This window comes from Manduca sexta, chromosome 4, assembly GCF_014839805.1.
Source record: "Manduca sexta isolate Smith_Timp_Sample1 chromosome 4, JHU_Msex_v1.0, whole genome shotgun sequence".
Classification (NCBI taxonomy): domain Eukaryota; kingdom Metazoa; phylum Arthropoda; class Insecta; order Lepidoptera; family Sphingidae; genus Manduca; species Manduca sexta.
This window is the reverse complement of record NC_051118.1, coordinates 7,905,394-7,919,351: the sequence shown is the minus strand read 5'-3', so window position 1 is coordinate 7,919,351 and position 13,958 is coordinate 7,905,394. Positions and strand designations below refer to the sequence as shown.

Below are 13,958 nucleotides of genomic sequence, written 5' to 3'. Positions count from 1 at the left end.
CCTCGTGATGGTTTCCTTCACAGTTAAAGCTAACGCTTATAATTATTAATAATAGAGAATACGCTATTAAAATAACGTAAATCTACCGTTAAAGCACCAAATGAGGACAGATTACCAGCAAAAATGATAGGATAGTTGATAACTTTTTTATATATATTTATAAAAAATATATCATTCGAAGTCTAACAAAAAAAAGGAATTTTGAAATTCCTCGCAATAATACATATGTTTAAAGCATTGTAATTTAGTAAAAGGGGTAGCTGTCAAATAACAGTAATAGCAAATTGTGACGTCAACAAGTGTCACTATATGCGTGAGAGTGAGAAAGCGCGAGAACCCCACCGTACCTCACATTTGCTCACAACAATATTTCAATTATGAGTAGCTTTATTTTTTTACATATTTAGATACAAATTTCACAGAAGAATTTATTTTTCGTACTATTTTCTGTTACAAATCAAACTACTCTATTTAAAATCGGATATACACGGCTGATCTCTGAAAGGTAGACTTGTGGAAAAAATACGATTCTTTACGTTGAGCAATTAGTATGCAAGTATAATATTCTTCTTAAAACTATAAAAAAAAATATTCTGCGAAGCAAAATTTTCCTTTCTTTTAAATGCATAAATACACAGTACTTGCATATGCACTGTGCCGTTTATTTGACGGTAAGAAATGAAATAGAGTTTAAAACACAATTATGTTATTTATCGTTCACTTTAACGTTGAAGGAAAACATCGTGAGGAAAGCTACATACCAGATAATTCTCCATAAAAATTTCAATGGATATATGAAGCCTGCAAACTCGCACTAGGCCAGCGTAGTGGAGCGTCTAAACCCTTTTAGTAGTAGACGAGTCCCGTGTTCAGCAATAGACAGCATAAACATGACTCAGTTATAGCTCGGAGTCAGGTAGGTGGCTGTGACCGCCGTGCCTCGGAAAGCACGTAAAGTTGTTCCTGCCCCTGATCTCTCTCCCGTTATTGCCGTCTCTCCGAACTATGAAAGTGCAGGAACAGAAAATGCAGCTGTGTATTGCGTACACACTTGTGCACTATAATATCTCCTGCGTACTTAACTGATATCCGTTGAGATGGGCCGCCATGGCAGAAATTCGGCTAGGAAGGAACGAATCAATCAATTATTTACACCCATTTTTTGCCAACAGCTCGGCTGGCTAGTAAAGATCATCTGGGCCCATCCGATATCGTACATCGCTGCGCGCGGCCTCATCGGCTTCGGAGCAGGAGGCGCGTTTGTCGTCTGCCCTCTCTACGTAAAAGAGATCAGCGAAGACAGCATCAGAGGGATGACTGGCACCTTCGTTATATTCTCTCAAGTGAGTATCATTTATTTATTTAGTTTTATAGGTTCCATATTTGGGAGCTAATTAAGTTACGTCTCACAAACTTTTTGAGCTTTTGATCCCTCTCGCCGTCCTTGTCACACGAGACGCATGCATTGGTGTGACGTCACATGTTTTTACTTTTATACATACCTATTACCTTATAGTCAGAGATAGAACATTTTTTTTGTTTATAATTAATGATGTGTTATAAAACATTTTGGCATGTGACGTCACGAATCTTATGATCCGGCACCCTTATTGCACTATAGTGCATGATACAGAGAAAAAAAAATACAATCGTTTTATTGTTTAGAGCAGTTTATTCATATTTATGCTCGCAAAATAAGTAGTGTAATATGGTAGGGTAATGTGGATGGAGGAGCCGGTAGGGGTCGACCGCATCGAACCTTCGAAAATAAAAATAAATAAAATAAAATACTTTATTTATCAAGTAGGCGAACAAAGTTGCACTTATGATACGTCAAAACAAAGAATAAGAATAATTATTATTTCTAAACAACTATTAAAATTACTTATATAACTATGGACATTTTAAATTAGGGATAAAGTTTATACAAAAGACAAGGTACAAACCGAAGTAACCAGCTCGGGCTGGCAAGTAGGGGGAATGTCGAATGTCAGATATCTGACATACTCAGTAAAGACCAGGTCAAAAGTACCCGGAACCGGCGGGAATGCATGAAAAGATTGATGAAGGTGGAGGAAGCGAGAGAAGTATGCCAGGATCGTGCAAAGTAGCAATCTATAGTCTCTGCCTACCCCTATGGGATAAAGACGTGATACTATGTATGTATGTATGTAAAATAAGTAGTAAATTTTTTATTTTTATACGAGAGCACAACCCTCTCAAGATTGATTGATTATTATTTTACGATACACGATCCCAATCTCAATTTTCAATTCGATGCCGAGAATGAACCAATCAAAATAACTCATTTGTGAACATGTCAAAAATACTTTGTTCTGATTGGTTCATTTTTGAGATAGACCGAAAAAGGGGATTAGGATCGTTTATTGATAATAGCGGTAAGTTATCCTTTAAACAAGATCGGAACTGTTCGTACTTTTGCTTGGTGGTAGCATAGACAATATCTGCCCAGACTTTCCCACAGACTTGCCTAGCAAACGTCAACAATGTGCTCAACAAAATTTCACAGCTTTGTAGAGTCTAATTTATCCCTTTTACCATTTCCCTGACATAACCTTAAAGTAGGCAAATCAGATGCCATATTAAATACTAATTAAACGTCACAAGTTATTCGAAACTTAATTTATAATACTTTAAAGTTCAAATCACAATAGTAACCACGACAAGATACTCCGAAATATACACAACCAACATTCGACTCTATCACACCGCATTAAGATGTTGATTAGCTCGACGTATGTAAACGAGGGTAGTTGGAAATTTTAATTCAGACGTGAGCGTTTTGATTAAATCGAATGTGACAGTTATAGGCGCCAGGTAGACGTTTCTAGAAGTTTAATTAGTGCTTAAAGTTAGGTACTCTACATAATGAGCCTATATAGAAACTAGAAAGGCCCTCTACTACGAGAAAATTGTTTGTATGTAGGTCACACCACTCTATGAAAGCGTTGGTTTGGTTTTAAATATTAACTTACACTTAATGGAAATAGAGTGGGGTCCAATAGAATGTCGACTGACGAGCGATGATTACCCCTCGGCAGTCGACACAATTATGCCGGCCTGTTGGGACCGGATATACAAGCTGATCCCGGAACGCGAGACACTTACGTGGGCCACGATGGCGGGTTTTAATACATTGTGTACGGTGGTCGCTATCTGGGTGGATATGAAATATATCCTAGACATGAGATGTTAAGTCTTATTATGTCCAGTAGTTACACTGGCTACAATATTCTTTAAACCGGAACATTACAAATAAACATTACGGTAGTACCTACCCAGGCGGACTCTCACATGTGAGGGACCTACCACCAGTAAGATTAGACAAAATATTTACTATATAATAAGATAATGCTATCTTCTGTTGGGGTCAGTATGTTAGTCGTTATTAATCCAATTTTTATATCTTGCGCTACTGTGTACATAGCAACTTAAAAATGACCTAATTTTGTGTGTCAAAGTCTTATAATATTATCAATTATTAACGAATACCAGTTCATATTTTCATAAATAACGACTTAAAAATTACTTCGTTTTCTGGAATTATTTGTGTACAGAAAAATTCACAACCAGTTTGATTTAATTTGTTCTTACTCACAATTGAATTCTTAAAGATTTTGCTTTTAAATAATTTTAAATAAATTAAAAAAAAAACTTTAAATTAGCTATATGCTATTATACAAAAACATCGTAGCAAGAATCCCTGGCACTATATCACGACAGCGCCGTAAGAAATAAAAATAAATATCGGCTTCCCTTTTTCAAAATTATTTCACTATTCTGATTGACAAAAAAGCTCGTTTTTGCACTAAATTCTCACGTGCTCCGAAACACGAGTTGCAAATCTGTACTATCTGTTTATCTATTTTCGACCACTTGGACGTTTGACAATTTTTTCGCGACACGACTACACGGAAACATGACTAGAACTACGTCTGAGTGACTCATACTTTTGAAACGGGTCGACGCGGTAATCGAACCGCTATCGTTCACAAACAGGTACGAATTAGGATTCAAATTTAGAACGTCACGGTTCACCGACCACTATACCAATGGAGTAGTTAAAGAAACCTTATAAGTCGAATGAATGCGAGAGTAAATAGGTTTGAAAATACTATGATTATTACATATTTATCAATCGAATAGTATATTACTATCACGTAACCGGTTCAAAATCAAAATTATGTATATTTTTTTTTGAGAATTTTAGGTTTTGAATTTCGATGCTTATTATATTTAGATTAATTTTAGGAATATGCTACCATAACTACCATATTTCAACCATTTTGTTATTTACATATTCATTTAATGGCTTTATTTCCTTTATTTGGGAATATAATTATTTTTACTCTGATATACTTTTTGAGTTTAGTAGCATTGACCCACGATATAATAGTAGAATAAAAAGATAAAAAAATATAAATCATCAATATTGACTGAATTTTATCTTATTGCTTGAGGAAAATGTTTCTTATTGGCACAGATGCAGGTGCTTCCCGGTATTAACATTCGGTTTTTCCGATCATACGATGCCAAATAATTTTCGTCGAAATTAGATTCCTCATTTGTTTACTAAAATTGTAGAGTATTATCCCTCTACTAGGCATAAGCAAGGCTTAAGATCAATTCACTTTTGTCAACAATTTTTGGAGTTAATTATATATCAGCCCTATATTGTATACAATCCTACTACTAAACATAGGCCTCCTCTATTACTGAGGGGAATTATTCTTTAGTCCACCACACTGGACTAGTGCTGATTAGTAGAATTCACATACCCTCGAAATTCCTATAGAGAACTTCTCAGATATGCACTATGCAGGTTTCCTCGCGGTGTTTTCCTTCACCGTTAAAGCAAGCGATAATTCACAAAAGAATACAATTGACTTTAAAAAAGTCAGAAGTGAAAACAATACTGCTCAACTTCTATAAAAACAAAACTGCTCAACTTGTATAGAGTCGGGTTACAATTTGCTAGATCTGTCCATTGAACGATTGGGCTTAATGTCTCCGTTACACCCAAATTAAAGTGGTATAGTGAGGAATATGAACTCTTTTCTATTGCGAATGGATGGCGAGGTGGGCATGCCGCTCGCCTGAATGTAAGCGAACCTGCCATAAACAGTAGCAAACCCATACAGAACTTTGACAAAGTATTTTGCGACATTTCACTGCGCTCATCACCCAATAAAATGTTAAGTCTTGAAGGAATATGAACGCAACCTCTTTGTTAATGTAATTCATTGTGACTGCATAGGTTTCTTATAAAAACAAAATACTGTGCTCACTGTCTTCTTCCATGATTCAACTCGTGTAATCTATCTATATATATAAAAATGAATCCCTATTTCCCTTGGTCACGACATCACGCGTGAACGGCTGGACCGATTTCACTATTTTTTTTTGTTGTGTTTGTTATTGTCAGGAGAAGGTTCTTATGAAAGCAAAAAATAAAACAATTGCACGGAAAATTAGTAAATTTAAGAAAACTTAACGAAAATATTAATTTTATATAACTGTCAATTGTTTGAAATAACTGTCAGCGATTGACAGAATGCGCGCTGCAAATTCATAGTTAAGACGGGACAACGTCTGTCGGGTCAATAGTTCTTAATAAAAACTAACTCTGTTTAAATACGATAATTTATTATTTTATTACGTCTCATAAGAACCAGTGATCATGCTGACTACAATGTCCTTCAAACCGGAATCAATAATACATTCCCACTGCTGCTTGGTAGTAAAAATAGACAGTGGTATACACAGAAAGCTCCAATAATAAATTAATAACTCTTGTTCTAGACCCTCGGAAACCTGTTCATCTTCATCCTTGGAGATCTATTGGACTTCCACATTGGCCTCTGGATCCTGCTGGCCATCCCTCTGATCCACTTCTGCATCATGCTGCGACTCCCGGAGACACCATCGTACCTCGTCAAGTGCGGTAAAACTGAGGTAACTTATTTGGCGAGGTGAAGTAAACAAAATGGTGGTAGGATATGTTTTATATCCGCCCGGATAGCGAACACCACACAAGGTTTTAGCACTCGCCATAGTGCCCCACGTGGAGGTGTTAAAACCCGTCATAGTGGCCTACATAAGTGTGTCGCGTTCCGAGATCTGCCTGTGTATATTTGGTTCCAACAGGCCAGCATAATTGTATCAACCGTCGAGGAGTAATCATCTCTCGTCAGACGACATTCTATTGGACCCCACTCCACTTACCATCAAGTGCAGTCACAAAAAAGCTCTAAAAGTTCTTTGTATCCCATCCCGGTTGACTCCATTCATATTTATGTTACTAACTTCTGTATTTACCAAAAACGTGACGAAACATGCGCGCGCAGTTTCATGACAACATAAAAACTGTCTAGATATTCTTTAGTACATCTTGGATGGATGCCAGACTAGATGAAAAGCTATTTTTAACTTACATTTCCACTGAATGTGTTTCCGAACGTGATAGGTGCAATATGATATTTATAAATACTTAACTTTTACCTGCGGCTCTGTCCGAAAAAATAAAGATTTTCTTGGATAAACGTAGCCTACAGCATTCTGGAGTAATGTAGCTTCCTATTAGGAGAAACATTTTCAAAATCGTTTAGTAGCAGCCCCGGATTTTGATTTTTTTTAAGCGATCAAATCTATGAAATGCCGCCACTGCCCACCTATATTTTTAACTATATCATCATCATAATCATCATCACTTAAACATAATTTATGTGTTTAATGCATTGGACGTCTCAGAATATTAATGATGTTTTTACTTTTTTACATTTCTGTCATTTTCACTTCATTTGTTTTATACTCATAATACATTATAAAAACGCACATACACACAAACAAATACACGCTTCTCTAAAAATTCTATCATAGTTTTGACTGCTTCTTATTTAATTGTGTAAATAAATTTTAAATCGGTTTTTGGTCTTAAGATATATCAATCAGATTGCATCACTCTAGTATTAAGAGATGTGAATTTTAATAAATAAATACTTACCCCTTTATTCATAGACGTTTTTAATCTAAAGACGGAGTAAAGCTGTGATAACAAGTCTGTTTCTCAGTGCTGACGGCATGGCAGCCTTCGCAGTGCGTACACAGTAGGGCCGTTGTGATTGACCAATATTTAGATACAATACAAAAAAAACAAAGCCTACAAATAAATATCTGATAATTGAAAAATCTGGCCTTAACATGAGTACCACGTAGAGTGTCTATTGTGGTTCGTCTCGTGAGCATGCGCATGACTCCAATGTTTACAAGCGCACAACTCTATGTAACCGTCTTGTTATAACTATTTATTACAATTATAAGCGGGGCCATGGAAAGTGACCGTTATTGGATTTTAGACTTTATGGTAGATAATACTTCTCCCTATTCTTAAGAAAGGAAAACGCTAATGTCGTCACGCCATTTCTTAGGCAGGGATAGGCAAAGGTATGATAAAATAATAAATATCAGCTCTGTATAATATACTGCCCCACTGCTGGACACGGGCCTTCTCTACTGAGAGGGTTTAGGTCTTAGTCCACCACGCTGGGCTAGTGCGAATTGGTACACACCCTCGAAATTCCTATAGAGAGCTTCTCTGGTATGCAGATATTTTCACGATGTTTTCCTTCCCCGTTAAAGCAAGCGATAATTCACAAACAATACATACATAAGTTTAGAAGAGTCAGAGGTGTGTGCCGTTGGGTTTTGAACCTGCAGACATTCGTCTCGACAGTCCATTCCACTCCCAACTAGGCTATCGCCTCTATATACATTGTAGTAGGGAAATATAGCTGATGTATTTCTAGACTCGAATCTCAAATAAACATAACACGTGTGTCTTTTTTTACTGTAGGTCAAATATTTTATTTTTACACACGCCTTATTAGTCTTTATTGACCAGTAGCTCACATTCCATCAGCTAAATTAAACCTTGTAATAAGAGAAACCTACGTTATTTTTTTTATTTCTTTGCATGACGATACGAGCTTGCCGTTCGCCTGATGGTAAGCGATACGACCGCCCATAAACAGTAAAAACACCATTTTATACCTTGAATTACAAAGTATTGTTTGGTATTCCACCGCGCTCGCCATCCTGAAACATGACATGTTAAGTCTCATTATGTCCAGTAGTTACACTGGCTACAATATCCTTCAAACCGGAACACAACAGTAACTACACACTGCTGCTTGGCGGCAGAAATAGAGATTGCGATGGTACCTACCCAGGCGGACTCCCACATGTGAGAGACCTACCACCAGTTTACGCAAACCGTTTTAGCTATCAACATTAAGAGGAAAACCTTATATAGATTTACCCGACACAAGAGTCGATCCCGAGACCACCGCGACAGTCGTAAAGCGTATGCAATACTACGCTACGGAGGGAGTCAATTTATTTTTAACCTACATTATTAGTTCGTTGTTCTGTATTATTAAAAGAAAAATATATTTTTGGAATACTAGGAACACAGTGCCAAAAAGTAGGTTGTGTTCTACTTTTTCTAATTGAAGTTTATGACAATTTGTCTTGTTGTGAACTAAGGCGTCGCGCAGACGCGCTCAGAATTATTGCCGTGATAAATTATGAAATTGATTTAAATTTCTTTTTATGGTTTGAATGACGAGACGAGCTTCCCGTTCGCCTGATGGTAAGCGATACGATCACCTATAAACAGTAGAAACACTAACACTTCCATATATCAAATATTGCGATATTAGCTATATAGAAGTATTACTTGGCAATAAAATAGCGTCTACGCGTTGCCAAACATACATCTCACGAGAAGTCACGTGTTTATTTTTTTGGTCTATTACGCATCAGTTTCACGCGAAGTGTTTGTTTCATATCGCCATGTGATAAATTCGTAGTAAATTTACGCTTCACTACTGCCAGTCTAGCAAACAACAACATAACAAGCGGCGATAGCTCAACAAGCGGCGATATCCTAGTTATATCTTATTACAAGGCTTAATTTAGCTGATAGAATGTGAGCTACTGGTCAATAAAGACTAATAAGGCATGTGTAAAAATAAATTTAAAAATTTGACCTACAGTCAAAAAAGAGACACGTGTTATGTTTATTTGAGATTCGTGTCTAGGAATACATCAGCTATATTTAGCTACTACAATGTATAAAGGTGCGATAGCCTAGTTGGGAGTGGAATGGACTGCCGAGACGAATGACTGCAGGTTCAAATCCCAAGGGCACACACCTGTGACTTCTAAAATCATGTGTGTATTCTTTGTGAATTTATCGTTCGCTTTAACGGTGAAGGAAAACATCGTGAGGAAACCTGCACATCTGAGAAGTTCTCTATAGGAATTTCGAAGGTGTGTGAAGTCTACCAATCCGCACTAGGCCAGCGGGATGGCCTAATCCCTCTCAGTAGTAGAGGAGGCCCGTGCAGTGAGACAGTATATAATACAGGGCTGATATTGTTATTATTATTACTGCCAGTCTAGTCCACTTTGTCTTCGGCCATTTGTAGAAATTTAACCGGCGAATTTGATATATGAAAGAAATGATTTATTTGAACCCGTAAAATGTTATCATTATTTCAATTCCGTCAATATTAACTCCACCACCAGCTCAGAAAGTAGTTTTCACCAGAGAAGAACGGGCAAGAAACTCTGGTGTTGCTCTATTCAAAATCAGTTTAAAGTATAAACTACAGAACACGATGCACAGAAAAGAGAAAAATTTCAATTTTTTTCTTTTTATTGCTGTTTATAAGTAGCAGTTCATTTATATGCTCGTAAAATAAAATAAATTTTCATACGAGTGCACAATCCTCTCAGGAAAAATAATACTTATAATCATGAAATATAATACTTATAATACCCGTAGCAAAAAGTATTTGCAAAACATATTATAAACTAGCTTTTGCCCGCGGCTCCGCCCGCGTTATAAAGTTTTTCAGGCTAAAGTTTTCGTTTTTTATAAAAGTAGTAGTTCCCCGGGAGCCTATGTTCTTCCCGGGGTCTCAAACTGTCTCCATACCAAATTTCATCTTAATACGTTGGGTAGTTTTTGAGTTTAAAACGTTCGGGCGGACAGATGCAGCGGGGGACGTTGTTGTATAATATATTTTTTAGAACTTTTTAAGAGGAACAATCCCGTCATACATCATTATTGCATAACTTTAACCGTTTACGCAGCGCACGCAACGGAAACTCTCAAAACTAATAAATTGTCCCCGTTTTTGCAACATGTTTCATTACTGCTCCGCTCCTATTGGGTATAGCGTGATGATATATAGCCTATAGCACTCCACGAACAAAGGGCTATCCAACGCAAAAAGATTTTTTCAGTTTGGACCGGTAGTTCCTGAGATTAGCGCGTTCAAACAAACAAACAAACAAACTCTTCAGCTTTATATAATAGTATATAGATAAATTTAATTTTTCTGCACACCTGTATATGAACTTTGATCTTGCTGAATTTCACACTCCTCGAGCACTCAATATGCTTAAAAAGGAGTATGTTTTTTCTTCATATATTAATTTATAGATACTCCAATATAAGGTTCTTATTAGCAACTAGCGTTGACTCGCGACTCCGTCTGCATTACTTTTCTCTCGGAATAGAAATAATCAAAATACTATACAGCTTATATTACTCAGCAATTCTGAAATCATGGGGCGGAACACAAGGGCGTAAATGGGTGCACTAAGTTACGCCTCTCTCGATCCTTTTTGGGATAAAAGATGCTAGTGTGACTTAAACCTAAAAATCAGTTTTATATCAGATACTATCAGTCTTATTTATAAAAAAATCGCAAAGCTATGCTTAGTTAAGACACAAATTTACTCGATCAGCTGTAAGTCAAAATCCGCCATTTCTTCGTAATAAGGTTTAAACTAGAAATCCGGTGATATTTCTGACAGCTATTTAATCAATTCGCAATGTTAAGAAACAAATTTACTCGATCAGCTGTAAGTCAAAACCCGCCATCTTGCTTCTTAATAAGGTTTAAACTAGGAATCCGGTGATGTTTTTGACAACTATTTAAGCAATTCTTAATCACTTCTTAACGCTAAAACAAGTTTATAAGTAATTCTATGTGTCTAGGCAAGAACTCAACATTAAATATAGCGTTATAAGTAAACAATTACGCATTTACCCACAGGTAATTGTTCCTAATATACACTTCCAAGTAAATCGATTTGCGGTAAATTACTCACTGGTGACACGAAATTAAATCCATTGTTTCGAACAACGAAACAATAAAAACAAATTAAAGATTTGTTGTTCAGGAAAACACTATTTCAGCTTGTGTAGGTGCGGTTACGAGGAATAACAGGAAAATCCCATCTGATAAAGCAAAAAATATTATTAATTAAGCCAACCAATTTGAAGTTAAACGTGTAAAATAGACGTATATGTCAATATCAAAATATTTGTCATTTTATTGAGGTGTAATGACATATCATATCAGCCCTGCATTATGTAATTCCCAGTGGCGAGCACTTGCCTTCTCTGCTACTAAATGTTTAGGTCAGAGGTTCCCAAACTTTTTTACTCATAGACCACTTCAAAAATTTTGCTGGGTTTCGTTGGACCTTTTTATCTGCCTACATTGATAGATAAAATAGACCGATATGTCTATTTCAAAATATTTGTCATTTTATTGAGACGTAAATCACATATATCAGCCCTGCATTATATAATTCCCAGTGGCGAGCACTTGCCTTCTCTGCTACTAAAGATTTAGGTCAGAGGTTCCCAAACTTTTTTACTCATAGACCACTTTAAAAATTTTGCTGGGTTTTGTTGGACCTTTTTATCTGCCTACATTGATAGATAAAATAGACCGATATGTCTATTTCAAAATATTTGTCATTTTATTGAGACGTAAATCACATATATCAGCCTTGTATTATATAATTCCCAGTGGCGAACACTTGCCTCCTCTGCTACTGAAGGTGTAGGTTCCCAAACTTATTACTCATAGACCACTTTAAAAATTTTGCTGGGTTTTGTTGGACCTTTTATCTGCCTACATTGATAGATAAAATAGACCGATATGTCTATTTCAAAATATTTGTCATTTTATTGAGACGTAAATCACATATATCAGCCTTGTATTATATAATTCCCAGTGGCGAACACTTGCCTCCTCTGCTACTGAAGGTGTAGGTTCCCAAACTTTTTTACTCATAGACCACTTTAAAAATTTTGCTGGGTTTTGTTGGACCTTTTTATCTGCCTACATTGATAGATAAAATAGACCGATATGTCTATTTCAAAATATTTGTCATTTTATTGAGACGTAAATCACATATATCAGCCTTGTATTATATAATTCCCAGTGGCGAACACTTGCCTCCTCTGCTACTGAAGGTGTAAGTCAGAGGTTCGCAAACTTTTTTACTCATAGACCCCTTTCAAAATTTTCTGGTGCAGGTGGGCTTCTTTCATCTGCTACTTTGAAGTCAAGCCAACATTTTAGTACTTTACTATCAAACCAGATCTATTTTCGTAGCCCCCGCTTACGACTTGTAGTCCCTCATTTTTTGGTCCCGCCAACATAGACCCCTGTCAAGTCTCCCGAAAATCCCTGCGGGCCCACCCGGACAACTTTGGGAATCAATTCTTTAGGTTTTACCATCACGCTAACCCAGTGAGGGCTGACTTGACATACGGTTCAAATTCGAATGTAGAATTCTCGGGTATGTATGTTTCCTTCCGATATATTCGACACCGTTTTGATAGTGTTTTGTTTATCTTCATGGGCGGTGGTTATCACTTAACATCAACTATCAAGTGAGCCGTATGCTCATTTGCCCCTATATTAAAAGTCTTACTACGAAAAGTCATAAGTTTGTGTCTTGAGTTTTGAGCCTGCGGACATTGTTTCGGCAGGCCGTTTCATTCCAAACTACGCTCTCATGCATGATAATACTCATAATACAGCTAAAAAAAATATTATATTTTTCTGATCTTTTAAACCAAAATTAAAATCTACCAAAAGACTTGCAATTACCAGACAAACAGCGTTTAACAAATACCTACTGATGATCCTTTCTTTTTCCAATAAATGTGTTTACACGGTCGCTTGTGAAAATCTATTTATAATTTTTAACATTTGTTTCAGTAGGGTTATTTCCATAACACAACTAATTTGGACCCCAGAAACCTCAAACAAGGTTTACGGGTTATGCGATACAACACTACCTTTACCGCATTAACGGTAGCGCTGATTGGTCCACCACGCTGGCCTAGTACGAATTGGTAGACTTCACACACCCTCAAAATGTCCTATAGAGAATTTCACAAGTATGCAGGTTTCCTCACACTCCGCCCTGTGGAATGGGGCCGTTTGGAGAATTCCACCACGCTATCCTGCCTGTTGTTAGAGCGGCGATAGCCTAGTTGGGTGTGGAACGGACTGCAGAGACGAATGTCCTCAGGTTCAAATCCCAAAGGGCACACACCTCTGACTTTTCTAAAAAATCATGTGTGTATTCTTTGTGAATTTATCGTTCGCTTTAACGGTGAAGGAAAACATCGTGAGGAAACCTGGACATCTGAGAAGTTCTCTTAGAAATTTCGAAGGTGTGTGAAGTCTACCAATCCGCACTAGGCCGGCTTGGTGGACTAAGGCCTAATCCCTCTCAGTAGTAGAGTTGGCCAGTGCTCAGCAGTGGGCAAGTATATAATACAGGGCTGGTATTATTATTATTAATATCCTGCCTGTCGTAAAAGACGAGTAATAGGAGCCAACGGGGGGTTCAACTCCAACGCTCAACTCTCAACGCCGGGTCGTACAACATACTGACCCCAACATAACCGCTCAGTCGCCCCCCGAAGGCTGGGCGGTAGTCATAAGGCAATTTCTCCGCGAAAACAAAAAAAAAGGTTTCCTCACGATGTTTTCTTTCACCGTTAAAACATGCAATAATTCACAAAGACAACACACATAATTGAAATT

General features: G+C 37.0%; 1 protein-coding gene across 1 annotated transcript in view; it reads left to right on the top strand.

The window, feature by feature from the left end:
* LOC115449956 (facilitated trehalose transporter Tret1) overlaps nucleotides 1–13,958 on the top strand; it is a 45,900-nt gene that overhangs the window by 13,291 nt on the left and 18,651 nt on the right. The window contains exons 3-4 of the mRNA XM_037442781.1: nucleotides 1,173–1,343; nucleotides 5,824–5,976. Coding sequence (XP_037298678.1) covers nucleotides 1,173–1,343; nucleotides 5,824–5,976 — 324 coding nt within the window. The remainder of the gene's footprint in view (nucleotides 1–1,172; nucleotides 1,344–5,823; nucleotides 5,977–13,958) is intronic.